General features: G+C 39.6%; 1 protein-coding gene across 3 annotated transcripts in view; it reads left to right on the top strand.

Moving 5' to 3' along the window:
• UNC79 (unc-79 subunit of NALCN channel complex) overlaps positions 1 to 15,522 on the top strand; it is a 222,807-nt gene that overhangs the window by 141,806 nt on the left and 65,479 nt on the right. For all 3 annotated transcript variants that reach the window (XM_055417627.2, XM_088829774.1, XM_088829773.1), the window contains 3 exons: positions 4,626 to 4,733; positions 8,327 to 8,443; positions 11,024 to 11,107. In XM_055417627.2, coding sequence (XP_055273602.2) covers positions 4,626 to 4,733; positions 8,327 to 8,443; positions 11,024 to 11,107 — 309 coding nt within the window. The remainder of the gene's footprint in view (positions 1 to 4,625; positions 4,734 to 8,326; positions 8,444 to 11,023; positions 11,108 to 15,522) is intronic.

Below are 15,522 nucleotides of genomic sequence, written 5' to 3'. Positions count from 1 at the left end.
TGTTTTTCTCTGTCTGATTTACTTCACTTAGCATAATACTCTCTGAGTCAGTGTGAGTGAAAGTTGCTCAGTCATGTCCGACTCTTTGAAACCCCATGGACTGTAGCCCTCCAGGCTCCTCTGTCCATGGAATTCTTTGGGCAAGAACGCTGGAGTGGGTTGCCATTTATTTCTCCAGGGGGATCTTCCCCACCCAGGTATTGAACCCCAGTCTCCTGCATTGCAGGCAGACTCTTTACCATCTGAGCCCCCAGGGAAGTCCCATAATACCCTCTAGGTTTTGGCATAGTTTAAAAGGAGTTATATATAATATCACTATCGCCAGCTTAATTCCTATGAAGCTTCCAGAGTTCTCTCAGATGTCACTTGTCAGGGTCACCTGTGGCCTCCACTGCTAAATCCAATGGTCAGTTCTTGGCGTTACCTTCTGACTCAGTAGTTCACAGCTTTCCTCACTCTCGTTTCACTTGGCTTTTGGATACACGCTCTCTTGGTTTTCTGCATATTCAGTGGTCATTTCTTCTCAATCTGCTTTTTCGATTCCTCCTTATCACCCTAATGAGGGAACTGCCTGGGGTCTTTGTCTTGGTCCTTTTCTCAGTCCTGTCTACACTGGTATGGTGATCTCATCTCATCTAGTCTTATGGTTTTCCATATTTTCTGTATGCTGAGATAACTCCGTTAGGCACCTGCTGCTGGAATAATGCTGCGTAACAAATAACCATACAAATACCAGCAACATTTAACAATAAGCATTTCTTCAATTCAAGGGCTATTGATTATCTGTGAATCAGCGAACCTAAGCTGGACTGGGTGGCCAGCCTCCTCCTGGGACCCTTGAAGGCTGGAAATATTTTTCTTATGGTAATGGAAGAGGCTTGAGAGCAAGCCCAATTGCATAAGAGCTCTCTAAACCTTTGGTTGTATTATCCCCTGCACACATTCCATGAGTTCTAAACAAATCACCTGGATGGACCAAAGTCAAGAGGAGAAATATATTCTGCCTCTTCAATGGGAGGAACTTCTAAGTTACAGGGCAGAGGTAATTGACTCAGAGAGGAGTGAATTGGGGCCATATCTGCCAAATATTGCATGAGACATACTCATACTCAAAAAATGATCTGTTGTTTATCTAAAATTAAATTTTAACTGGGTGTCCTCTCTTATCTGGCCACCTTAATCTACCTTGTAAAATCTACCCAGAATCTGGCCGTTTTTCACTGTCTCCCCTGCTTCCACCTTGGTCTGAGCCATTAACATCTCTTACTGCTATAGCTTCCTAACTGGGCTCCTGCCTTCTTCCCTTATTGCCTTCGTATCTTCTCAACACAGCAACTACAGTGATCCTTAAAAACATGAAATCTCATGTTTTTACTCTGTTTTTACAGAGTAAAAAGTAAATTTTTTACCTTTACTTTGCTTAAAACCCTCCATTGGCTCTCATTTCTATCATAGTAGAAATTCAGGTCCTTTAAATGTCTGGAATCTTGTGTGTCCTAATTCTCATTAGTTATCTGACTTCATTTTTGCATGATTCTCTCCACATTTCTTTTATTCAGCCCCAGTGGCTCCTGCCATTTATTGAACATTCCTTTTATTTTCCTATCTTGAGGCTTTTACACTGGCTGATCCCTCAGCCTGAAACTGTTTTCTCTAGATACCTGAGACTGCCTGGCTCTTTCTCTCATTTTGCTTAATTCTCTGATCAAACATCAGGTTCCCAATGAGGTCTTGATCTCGCCCTTCCATCCCTACCTGGCATCTTAGAATCACTTTCTCTTCTACAAAGACTTACTCTCCTAACATATAATAATTTATTTACTTTTATATGTGTTAATTATTGTCTGTTTTCCCCACTAAAATGAAAGTTCCAAAGGCAAGGAATTTTCTATGGTTTGTTCTTTGATTATATCCCAAGTGCCTAGTAGAGTGCTGGCAAATATTTGATGAATGAATGAATCAATAATATGATATTTTATTCACATCAGTATGAAAAATTGAATAGAAAAATTTTCAGCTAAGTGTATAGCTCTATTCAAATATTTGTTGTCAAATTATGTATAGATGAAAGGCTTTATAAAAGCCTGAAGAGGACTGACTTTTGGTCAGTCCCATAATGATTTAAGACTGAGCAAAAATTTCCCGGCCCAAAGAATCTTCATACACTGATTATTAATAACTGTCTTACAGTAATAACACTTCTTTGAAATTAAAGATACCAATGATTTTAATAAGCATATCCAAACTCTGAAAGTCTCAATAACATATCAAAGAATTCTTGCCTTTAAGCTTTCTCATTCTGCATCACTGGTAAGATTATTGTGCTGTGTGTGTGTGTGTGTGTGTGTGCTCAATTGTGTCCAATTCTTTGCGACTCCATGGACTGTGGCCTGCCAGGCTCCTTTGTGCGTGGAATTTTCCAGGCAAGGATACTGGAGTGGGTTGCCATTTCCTTTCCCAGGGGATCTTCCTGATTCAGGGATCGAACCCGTATCTCTTGCATATTCTGCATCAGCAGGCAGATTCTTTACCCCTGTGCCACCTGGGAAGCTACTCTTACTGTTATTATTTATGGCATGGTAGCAGCAAATATAAAACAGAGACAAATAAGAGAGGTAATTGTGCTTGTTTTTAACTAGTGGCTTGTGGAGAATACCTAGGAGAAAAATAATAACCTAATCTTTAATATCTTAATGACTAAGGAATTTAAAATGAGTAGTAATTTTATACTTTATTAGGAGAGTTTGGGAAGCATTGTAACAATTATACTTTTTTGTTATCAAGAAATTTCTTATCTGACAATCATATCTATTCAGAAAGACCTCTGAGAATGAAAAATAGATGTTCCCAAATCGATGCTTAAAAGCTTTTCTCCTCAGCCCCCACCTAGGATGTATTTTACTTTCATTTCCGACAGTTTAATAATCACCCAATCGAACCGCATCTGCATGCTTACATTGTGTGTGTGTGTGAATGTATGGTGACTTGCTCTGGGGCAAGAAAAAACAACTGATAATATATTGCAGAGGAAGAGACAGTTGTCATGAAGCTTATGAATTTGAGGTCTTGGGAAAGGTTGGGGGCGGGAGGAGAAGGGGACGACGGAGAATGAGATGGCTGGATGGCATCACCGACTCTGTGGACATGAGTTTGAGTGTACTCCAGGAGTTGGTGATGGACAGGGAGGCCTGGCGTGCTGTGATTCATGGGGTCGCGGAGAGTCGGACACGACTGAGCGACTGAACTGAACTGAACTGAACTGAGGGTGGACATGTTGTAATCATGGAAACCCTAGTGGTAATTACAGACTGCTCGTTGAGTTCAATATATAGAGAGTATTGCTTAAGATGGCAAGGAGGCTTATAAAGAATTTTAGGGGCCACTCCAGTACTCTTGCCTAGAAAATCCCATGGGAGCCTGGTAGGCTGCAGTCCGTGGGGTCGCTAAGGGTCAGACATGACTGAGCGAATTCACTTTCACTTTCACACATTGGAGAAGGAAATGGCAACCCACTCCAGTGTTCTTGCCTGGAGAATCCCAGGGACGGGGGAGCCAGGTGGGCTTCTGTCTATGGGGTCACACAGAGTCGGACACGACTGAAGTGACTTAGCAGCAGCAGCAGCAGCAGGGGTTTGCTGTCATAAACTATTGAACTTTTCAAAAACTTTAAAGAATCATCTTCACCTAGAATAATGTGGGACAGCTTGTTTCTCATTATGCACGGATGAAAAAGACAGTATTATTTTGTAGAAAATATTTCAGCTTAGATCCATTTGTCAACAGCAGAAACAAATGATGCAGTCTGTTTCTTGCTCAACTAATAGAATATAATAAAATTTTATTTTATTTTCCAACAAAATAGAAAAATCTGAGTTAATAGTAAGTAATCATTCCGATTTAGACACAGTCCCTGTTCTTAAATTACTTATGGTTTAGCAGAGGTTCAGTTCAGTTCAGTTCAGTTCAGTCGCTCAGTCGTGTCCGACTCTCCGCGACCCCATGAATCACAGCATGCCAGGCCTCCCTGTCCATCACCAACTCCCGGAGTTCACTCAAACTCATATGGACAGGTAAATAGACACTTGCATTTTAGTGTGTTAATTTTGGTAAAGGTTAGGACAGGGTACTCTGGGATTACATAAGAGGGTCACATGATCCAGTTTTTTGTTTGAATGCGGAGGTGGGGATCCTGGTTGCCCTTTTGGAGGAGGAATTATCTGTACAAATTGAGATGTAAGTGATAAGTAGGAAACTGCCAGACGAAGGTGAAGTGGTAGCATGAAACAGGTAGATTACCTGTGTCTTTGGGATTTGTATGAAAAGAAATCCAGTTCTTGAAAGGTGCAGGAATATGTGATGAGAACGTGCCAAGCCCTAGCTTTGTAATAGTGCTGTTATTAATCTCTGAGAGGCATATTGACACATGCAGAGTGTAACGTGGAAGCAGCTCTCCGTGGAACTTTGAAGCCAGTGTGTATGAGGTTCCAGTAAAGTCATTAGTAGGGCCAGAAAGTGTTTAATGATTTCAATGGGAGTATTGGGCAAGAGGGGAGAATATATGGAAAAGGTTCCTGAACTTGCTTTTAATCAGTGTCCTGAATCCTACATAATATTTTTGTTGGTAGATCCTGCTACTAAAGGACTTTCAACTTTGGAAATGCCACGAGAATCCTCGTCTGCCCCTACACTGGAAGCAGGCGTGCCAGAGACAAGCAGCCATTCCTCAATATCAAGTAAGGTTTCCTTTGATGATCGTTTCACTTGTCCATCGATTGTAGAACATTATCTGCTGCCTTGTTTTCAATTTCACAGTCTTGGTATTGTTTTTTTCTTTAATGTTCGTGTTAGCTTCCTAGGTAATGCTATGTTGTGTGTTCTCAGAGACTATGAAATAGAGGCCCGCTTTTGTCAGCATCTCAAGTGTTTAATAAATCAGTATGGTTAATGATAGGCCAAGAATCCTAATTTGTTATGGAATAATCACTGCATTTCATAATTCAGTAAAATAAGTATTATATATGACTGGATTAAACATAAGACATGGAACTGGTTTTGGGACAAGTGAAAAACACCATCTGTGACAGAATTTTTACATGAAACACCTTTGTTTAATTTGAATCACCTCCATCATTGACAAAAATTTTCTCTAAGTTGTCATCAAATAAATGTATCAGATATATCATGATTCCAAATTTATTTCTGAATGTAGCCCTCTAGGATCAGAAAATTACATTGGCTTGAAACTTTACTGGAGGCAACTATTTTGAAACTGCCCTGTGTGGTTGGGTCCTAGATTTTTCCCATGAGGAGCTTGCATTCTATTGATGTTTGAAAATAAGGGTGTCTACCTGGCTCAATGGAGTCAATTAAGAGATTTTAGCATGGGAAATTCTCAGAGATACAAAGATACAAACAGACCTGTAATTTCCGCAGACCCTTGTCACATGTGCCAGTATATTTTGTGTTCCGTGTGGATGCTGCCTCGAGGCTAGTGAATTTTCATTTGACCATCTTTTGAAATAAAGATGATCTTGAAAATCACATGAAGAAATTAAATGTCGGACTGGTAGTATGAACAGCATCATCTTCATCATTCATTTATTCATGCTTTCACTCATTCAGCAACTATTTATTAAGAGTTTGCTGAGTGCCAGGCATGATGTTTGGCACTGGTGATCAAAGGCGAATAAATAAGATATAACTTGTTCTCCAAGCATTTACAGACATAAATAGTAATAATAGCTACCAATTACCATGTTCCAGGCACTGTGCTGCATGGTTTATACACATTGTTAGTCTATTAAGTCCTCCCTTTGGTACTGTATGACAGACAGTATTGACCCAGTTTTATAGACTAGGAAACAGAGGTTCAGAGAGGCTAAGTGACTTGTCTAAATTTGCACAGCTATTAAGTGATAGAGATAGGAATTGATGCTAGGTCTGTTTGCTTTTTCAAGTTCATGGTATTTTTTAGTATGGAACACAGCTTAGAGCTTCCCTGGTGGCTTAGTTGGTAAAGAATCTTTCTGCAATGCAGGAGACCTGGTTTTTCCTGGGTCAGGAAGATCCCCTGGAGAAGGAAATGCCAACCCTCTCCAGTATTTCTTGCCTGGGAAATTCCATGGACAGAGGAGCCTGGCGGGCTACAGTCCATGCGGTCGTAAAGAGTTGGACACAACTTAGCGACTAAACCGTCACCACCTCTGCCTTAGAATAATTTAAATTCAGTTTAATAGAGATTATAGAAATTCTAAGAAAGTGTTTCCAAGTAACATTTATTTTCCCTTTTGATAGCAAAGACAAATGGCTCATTCTGAACCTAATTGTTCTTATTTATCACACACACAAAAAATCTGTTTTAAAGCATGATAAAATGCCCATTTTTAAGTCCACATATTAAAATCATGAAAATGTATGATTTTCCTAATTTGCAAGAGTCATCTACAAAGAGATAGTGAACTATGTAGTCAGAATTCCAAGTTGAGTACGATTGAGTCAAGATGACTAACTCAATTTGACTTCAGTGCTAAATGTATCACAAAATAAATGTGTCAAATAAATCATGACCCAAAATCATGATTGAATCTAGACCTTTGGGATTTAGTATAATGCATCATTAGATTTCCACCTTTCTCCTCTTCTCCATTAAAAGCATGTGTTGGATACACACCAGCTTTTGATGGTGTGCTCTTGGAAGACAATACCAGGTGCTTTACACACTGTGCTAAACATTAAGAATTTTTACTCTCAGGGAATTCTTCTGTCTTAAAACAACTGATAATTGGAGAAATTATTCTATCATTAGAGGTTTTTAATCTTTCTTTGATTTTGTCTGATAGATGTTAATTTTTAAATTTGGTAAATCTTCTCAAAGATTTCCACTTTTGAATTTTACATGAAATTTGTTAAATTTTCTGAAAGATTGCTGCCTTTGAATTTTACCTGAAGCTGCATTTTCAAGTGAATCATGAAGCTGTAAAATTTACCAGTCAACCACAAGAATCAGATTTTTCATATTACTTTGAATAGTCATTTCCATGAATTCAGTTAACATGGAGTCCAAGACACAAGAATTCCCATCACACCCCTCTCTTTTGCTCAGTTTATCAGCTGATTATTTTGTAGCTAAACATGTCATAACCACCATGAATGAAGCAGCATGCTAATTACATTAAAAATAATGTCATAATTGAGTTCCCATCACACTAAGTTTCTGTCTTGGTACCATGAGTGTGAAACCTGTATGCAACATGTAAGGCTTTCTAAGGGCCATTACAGACTTCTTGGTTTCTACTATCCTCTTCTTGACCATATACACTTTAGAGCTTTGGTTTCTGAAATTGTCCTTATAAGAAAGTAAATAACCCCAAATTCTCAAATATCTAGTTGTTTGGGATCATGTAGAAAAGGTCTGTCAGGTATACCCTTCCTTTCTCACTGGGTTGCTGACAGGTATTGGTGGGACCACTTGAAGAGGGAAAGAAGGGTAGGAGACAAATTGCTTTCTCACTCAGCAGTCTATTGGCAGAAGTGCTTTTCACTGTTTTTCTGGTTAGAAAATGCTTAATGTACTTGACATATCAATCATGGGATATCTGTCAATGTCTAATTGCAAGATAAAAATGTTACCACTATTTCATTTAAAACAAAGACGCGTACTAGAATATGCTTGTGGAATGTTATTGGATTCACATTTTTCAAACAGTAAGCAGAGGCTTATATAGGGATTGAAAACAGCATTGATTTTGGAGTCAACACGTTTTGATTTTATGACTTCATTAACTCGTTGGTTCCAAGTAACAATTTCATTTGCTTCAATTTCTCTCTAAAAATTGGGGTTGATGTGTGTCATTCTACTCCAAAATATACATGTACAAATACACACACACACACACACACCCCCTCACACAGGACCTCAGGGGGATATCAGGAGACTGAAACTGTGTATGCACGAGCTCCATTAACGAAAGTTAAGCTATACATTATTTACAGAAGTAGTAGTATCTGTCTTGAATCTTTTGGGGAACAAGAAAGAGTATATAAATTAAGAAGCAAATGAAAATATTACACTGTTGTAACTGGGGTAAATATTTACAGGCTACAGATGAGTGCTCATAGCCACTCTTTCTTTCTTTCTTGAGTAAAGAAAGGCACCAAGAATAGCATAGTGCCTTAGTTTTTCATCTGAACAGAAGCATACAACTTACTAAATGATTATAAATAGCGGATGAAGGTTCAATTAAGATTCTGTATGGCTGTGTAGAGCCTTTGTGTGCTGTGCAAATTTATTCCCCTTAGTAATCATCTCCTAATTTCCTCCATATAGCTCAGTATAGGCAGATGAAAAGGGGATCCCTGGGAGCTCTGACAATGAGCCAGTTAATGAAGCGACAGCTGGAACATCAGTCTAGCGCCCCCCATAACATCAGCAACTGGGACACTGGTGGGTCAAGCTTTTCTTCTTGTTTTACCTCTCAGATTAGGGAATGCCATTTTCTCTGTGTCCCCTCTGCTTCCTTGGGAAGGAATAGATTTTCTCTTGTATTCCGTGGTTCAAACATTTTTTAAAAAACCTAAGGTAATTAATAAGTCTATTTAAACTTTCTGAGTATTTAAGAGCCACAGGTTCTTCCATCTAAGCTGGTCCAACTCTTTTATTTTTTTTCCTCTAAGACTCAGATTCCAGATAATTTTAGGTCATTTCTTTGGGGGTTAAATGATGTAAATGCATAAAGGAGAGTATGAAACTATGATTTCATGTTGCAAATCAGAAAACAAAACACCAGCTTATCAATATTCTCTGTTTTATAAGTGATGATGTATCAAAAATAAGGGACTATTGATAGTAATGGTCACAGTCATAACCAATGTCAGCTCAGTGACGTCGTGATCTGCGGGTAGGTTTGGGAATATGAGCTCTGTGTTTTAGTTAGCAGGGTCACCAGGTTGCAGCTGCACACCCTCATGCTCATACGATGGAACTGCCTCTAACCTCAATTTTAAAGTAAGAATTGACTGCCATGACATGTCTATTTTAAACATGATCACCCTGCATTTTCTGAACTTTGTTACCATGTTCTGCACACCTACTACTTCCTCGAGCCAGTAGTACTGCCGCAATTTTGCTCTTTTGAGTGCGTGCCTTTACTTTTTCTCTTATTTTAATTAAATGGGTCATTTGATTACAAGATTGTATTTGTGAAAGCCTATCACAAGATGCACACACTATGAAAATGTCAGGATTTACTAGTGTGGTATGCTCTGGGGGCCAACACTTGGATAGGACTATTTTCAAATCTTGGTTAGTACTTTCTACAGTTATGTGAAATTATTTTAATAGCCTTCCTTATGACCAGGAATGGCAATGTCCACAAGACCAAAATATTAAGATACTGTTAATTTCTCATAGTCATAATATCTACATAGAGATTTAATCTTCTTTTCCCCCACTCTGCTTTAAAAGAAAAGGAAGGAGAGAGAGAAGTAATCTAGATAACTAACTCTCACACACCATACCTGATCTTATATTTAACGGATAATTTCAACTCTCCTGGCCTTTCTAAGGTTCTTAACATTTGAAAGGTATCTTGTTTTATCTTCCTTTTAGTGATGTGTGGCAGTAAATAAAGAAATGATCAAAAGCTGGTGGGTTAAGGCAGACAAGGAGGAAGACACTGAGCTTTGAGAGTTTGCTGGGTTTGCTTTCACACCAGAGAGGACCTTGTTTCTCTCTTTACTGAGCTGATGCTATGTGAGGAACTGACAATGGAAACATTGATTTGGTTCATTCTCTGGTAACTGAACACCCGTCTTTTGTTAGGTGCACCTGAGGCCCTGGAGAGTTTTTTTATTATGCTATTACTGTTCTCTGTAACGAGCTCAGCCTAAGCTAACCATTGTAGATTCTGACTATAATTACAGCCTGGAGTGGTTGACTCTGCAGAGTTATAAACAGGCAAATAGATCTCAAATTCTGTTCCAAATTTTAATCTAGAAAAAAATCTACATGATGCCAAATAACCCATTTAACTGGATTTTTCACTTTTCAACCAAACTGCAGCCTTGTTCATATCATTCTGATTTCTCATTTAATACTTGCCATTGACATGCTGTATGAATTTCTTTCATCTGAGTTTTCCTTCCATCCTCCAAGTTGATTCGCTAGTCACCAAGTCCTCCTGGAGCTTCATCTCAATATTCTCGCTTTTATTAGTATCATAAAAAGTTCTCCCCAGATCCAAGACCAGAGGAGAGTCAGTGAGTGTGGAGTTTCATGTTAGGTGGCATGTCACTGTATACCACATACAGTGTCATGTTGATTCAGTGACTTGCTAGTCTCCAAAAGAACACATCTGGTCCTGCAGACACACTGAGAAAGGCAGCCTAAAGCCTGGGTCATGATCAACTTACAGCAATATGCACCTGCTCATTCACGGAGTACCTGCCACTTCTCCACCCACGCACATCTGATGGCTTGCTTCTTTGCCTCATCCTTCACCTGAAACAGATGTCCCTGGAGTGCTGCTCCTCCGTCTGCCCCTGTCCCCTTATTCCTGTTCCCCAGCCCTCAGTCAGATGCCTCTCATCTCCTTGCTACCAGTTCCACGTGTTTTCTGGATGATCTATCTGGTCATTGCCGCAAATGATCATTTACGTTTTTATTGATTTGCATATAACATTTTTTTCATGGCTGTGACATTGGCCTTTCATTTTTTTTTTCATTTCATATCAAGAGATATGGGACTTGAGCTTTTTGGGAATGGAGATTAGAGAATCTGGACTTTGGGGGGATGGTTTCGGGTGCTCTCCTGCTTTCAGCCGCATTTCATGCACCTGAATGGCAGGTTTATAGGGAAAGCCCAGGCAACCCTATGCTAAAATCTAGAATGTTTCCTATAAATGTTAATAAGCAACACTATCAGTCACCAAAGATGGCCCCAAGAGATTATTGGTTAAATTCATTGTATTGTGAATTGTGTGCAGTTGACCACATTGAAGACTGAAATGTTCTGTTTATCCACAGAACAGATACAGCCCGGGAAACGCCAATGTAATGTGCCAATGTGCCTAAATCCTGACCTGGAGGGACAGCCGTTGAGAATGAGAGGTGAGCTGTGTCACAAATCTGACTATAAGAGTGAAAGGAACTGTATATGTCAGTCACCTAGTTACCTAGCAGGGGCTGAAATCTCTTCTTCAGCAGCTCCGTGAAGAGGACTCAACCTTTGCTCAAACTCTTCCACGACTTAGGAGTGAGTGTATGACATCCCATCTTTGAACATGACTGACAAAAATCTCTTCTTCATAGTGAAGTTTTAAACCTTGGGGCCACACAAAGCAAGTCTAGACTTTCTCATTTAACTTTTCAGACATTTGAAGAAAGTCACCAGTTGCTTATTTCCTCAGTTTTTTCTAGACCACACAGCTCTGGGTCCTTTGGTATCTACTTCTCTGAGCATGTTCATCTTGTCTATGTTCCTTCTAGATTATTGAGATCATAGATGGACAGCTTCTTTTCAGCTATCTGAAACCAAGCAAAATAAATACTTGACTTTATGCTGATTGGAGGAGCAAGCTGAGAATAAATCTATGCTAAGATAATCAGAATATTAAAAAAATTTTTTTGGCCATGCTGCGAGGCATGTGGGATCTTAGTTCCTTGACTAGGGATCGAACCTGTATTCCCTGTTTTGGAAGCATGGCATCTTAACCACTAGATCGCCAGGGAAGTCCAGAATATGTATTTTTAAAATTCATCTTATGTCTAGTTAATCGTTACTTTTGTTCTTTTTTGTCTTTAAATTTAGAAGGCAGGTTAACCTATCATTGGTGAAAACCAGAAAGCAAAAAAGAATTATGACCACATATCTTAACTAATTCCATAAATCAAGCAGACCTATTGTTTTTGGACCGTATCACTTCTGATTCTCCTTAGGAATTAGTGAGGAGACACTTAACTCTGGCTTTGGATAAGGTTTATTTGGCAATGAGTAACAGTTGTATCGGGCTTCCCTGGTGGCTCAGAGGTTAACGCATCTGTCTCCAATGCGGGAGACCCGGGTTCGATCCCTGAGTCGGGAAGATCCCCTGGAGAAGGAAATGGTAACCCACTCCAGTATTCTTGCCTGGAGAATCCCATGGATGGAGAAGCCTTGGTAGGCTACAGTCCATGGGGTCGCAAAGAGTCAGACACGACTGAGCGACTGAACAGAACAGAACAGTTGTATCCCTTATATCCAATGAGATGAGACTTCTCATTCATGGGCCTAGGGAAACCTTTAAAAAATTTTTTTTTTAATTGGTGGAAAATCGTTTTACCATGTTGTATTGGTTTCTGCCATACAACAACATGAATCACTCATAAATATGTGTGTGTGTGTGTGTGTGTGTGTATCTCCCCTTCTTCTTGAGTCCCCCTCCCCTCCGCTCCTCATCCTGCCTTTCCAGGTCATCACAGAGCGCCAGGCTAGGCTCCCTGTGTTACACAACAAGTTCCCACTGGCTATCTATTTACACATGATAGTGTGTATATGTCAATGCTACTTTCTCGATTCATCCCACCCTCACCTTCCCCTTCTGAGTCCACAAGTCTGTTCTCTACTAGGTTCACCAGTACCATTTTTCTAGGTCCCATATATATGCATTAGTATATGATACTTGTGTTTCTCTTTCTCACTTACTCCACTCTATAAGAGGCTCTAGGTTCATCCTCCTCACTACAGCTGACTCAAATTCGTTCTCCTTCATGGCTGAGTGATAGTCCATAGTAGATGTGTCACATCTTCCTTATCCCTTCATCTCTCAGTGGACATCTAGGCTGCTTCCGTGTCCTGGCTGTTGTAAATGTTGCTGCAATGAACACTGGGGTACATGTGTCTTTTAGAATTGTGATTTTCTTAGGGTATATGGCCAGTAGTGGGATTGCTGGGTCATATGGTAGATTTATTCCTGTTTTTCTTTTAAGGAATCTCCATACTGTTTTCCATAATGGGAAAAAATAATTGCAAATGAAGCAATTGACAAAGAATTAATCTCTAATACATATAAATAGCTCATGCAGCTCAATATCAGAAATAATCTGATCAAAAAATGGGCAGAAAACCTTAACAGACATTTCTCCAAAGATGATATCCAGCTGGCCAATAGATACATAAAAAGATGCTCATTATTAGAAAAATGCAAGTCAAAACTATAATGAAGTATTGCCTCACACCAGTCAGAATGGCCATCATTGAAAAAGTCTACGAACGATAAATGCTGGAGATGATGTGCAGAAAAGGGAAAGCTTTTATGAGCAGAAGCCAGGGATGCTGAACAAACTCTGGTGCTTGGTCATGATCTAGGGATGCAGTCAGTAGAAGCAAAAGTGGAATGAGGTAATGAGAACAAGGACAGAAAGTCTGTTTCTTGGTGAACTGAAAAATCCACTGATAACCGGGGGGCTGAGGTGTGCATGTACATTTTGAGTCACACCAACACCTTTATACTTTCTCTAAGACTCCCAAAGGGACTTTTGTCAAACTATCCGACTTTGAAGGTCGGCTTTGGAGGAGGTCTCCTCTCTCTCTTTTTTTTTTTTGAGGTCTTTTTAAAATGTTTTCTTTATTATGGTGAAAGTCACATAATTGAAAACATACTATTTTAACCATATTTAACTGCACAGTTCAGTGGCACTGCATACATTCACATTGTTGTGCAGCCCTCTCCATCATTCATCTCCTAAAATGAGACTCTGTCCCTATTAAACACTAAGTCTCCATGCCTCTACCCCCACCCCTGGCCCCTGGCATCTATTAATGTACTTTCTGACTCTGTGAACTTGACTATTCTAGGTATCTTATGTACGTAGAACCAAATGGTACTTGTCTGCACCTAGTGTATATTGGAATGCATTTTTAATACATGTCCTACAAACATGTAGTAGGAGGTTTCCTCTTCATTCAAGTTTCTAACAACCTTCTATGTCTGTTCCCTAATTCCATGTAGAGTACGCTTTGGATATTCAGTAGATGAACAGTAGTGGTAGTATCAGAAGTGTTGCTAACAACTGGGGATAATGAACTCCCTTTAATAATGCAGACTTTGTTGTGACTCGGTTATAACAAAAGGAAGCTGAGCTCAATGGCTTCCTTTTTGCATTGCCCACCTGCAAATATTAGTCTTTTCTGCCTTACCGTAGGCAGTATTTAGAAATCCATTGATTCAGCTAATATTGCCATAGAGGGGCCAATATCTCATAACCTATCTGCTTTTATAAATGACTGTCATAAATATTGCATTTTACATTCTGTGTTGACGTATGGAAAAATAAATTCACAATGCTATTGTCAAAAATATCTGTTCGTTGGCATTTGTCTTGGGTAATGATTGGTTTGAAACCTCCCAAATGACTTTGCTTCCCTCTCTTTTTTTTTTGACTTGCATTGTGATTTCTGTGTAAGTAATAGCAATTGTCAAGAATCTTCTGAAACCCTTGACTCAGAGTGGTTTTTTTTTTTAATCAATTTCTTACGTTTCTGGTAAGACTGCATATGTATCACCATGTATCTCGTGGGCTGAGTTTCCCCACTTTTAGCACAGACATTTTGGCACCTGGTAGATGTGGAGTGTCAGTGTTCAAGAAATGTGGAGTACTAGATTTGAACCTTCTGTGTTTTGGTTTCTTGAAGGAACTTCATTCTATTTACCTAACTGTTTTAATAATCAATCACATCTTCTTTTATCTTGGCCCAGTTCTTGCCTTTTCTATTATTAATCAATTTATACTTTTGCTTATAATAACTATGTTGCTTTCATTCAAAGCATCATCCTTATGAAAAAGCTGAAGACCTTTGTTAATGATACAATTGGGCACACTTAGGAAAGTCTGTTCAAAGAAGGCACTGGCAACCCACTCTAGTACTCTTGCCTGGAAAATCCTGTGGACGGAGGAGCCTGGTAGGCTGCAGTCCATGGGGTCGCTAAGAGTCGGACATGACTGAGCGACTTCACTCTCACTTTTCACTTTCATGCATTGGAGAAGGAAATGGCAACCCACTCCAGTGTTCTTGCCTGGAGAATCCCAGGGACGGGGGAGCCTGGTGGGCTGCCATCTATGGGGTCACACAGAGTCAGACACGACTGAGGCGACTTAGCAGCAGCAGCAGCAGCAGGAAAGTCTGTTAGATCAGAGAGAGCTGATAATTACAGTAGCAAAAGTCAGATTCCATTTTGGATCTTCAGAAGTGACATAAAGATATTTTCAGATAATTTCCTTTGCCATTGGGGTCCGAAGGTCTCCTTATGAACAAATTTTGTAGCCTTTGATCAGACGAGGGAGTCTGTATGAAGCATCTTGACCCTTCAGAGGCTTTGATATTATTTTTTGTCTCCCTAAGGTTAAAGCACCTTGCCCACTTGCTGAAGTTTCCTTTGGATAACGATTCTCTGAATCATTTGTTGTTGTTGTTCAGTGGCTCAGTCATGTCTGACTCTTTTATGACCCCGTGGACTGCAGCCCGCCAGGCTCCTCTGTCCATGGAT

This window comes from Moschus berezovskii, chromosome 21 (assembly GCF_049115385.1).
Source record: "Moschus berezovskii isolate FMDL1 chromosome 21, NW_MosBer_1.0, whole genome shotgun sequence".
In the NCBI taxonomy this organism is placed as follows: Eukaryota; Metazoa; Chordata; class Mammalia; order Artiodactyla; family Moschidae; genus Moschus; species Moschus berezovskii.
This window is presented reverse-complemented; position numbering and strand designations above follow the sequence as displayed.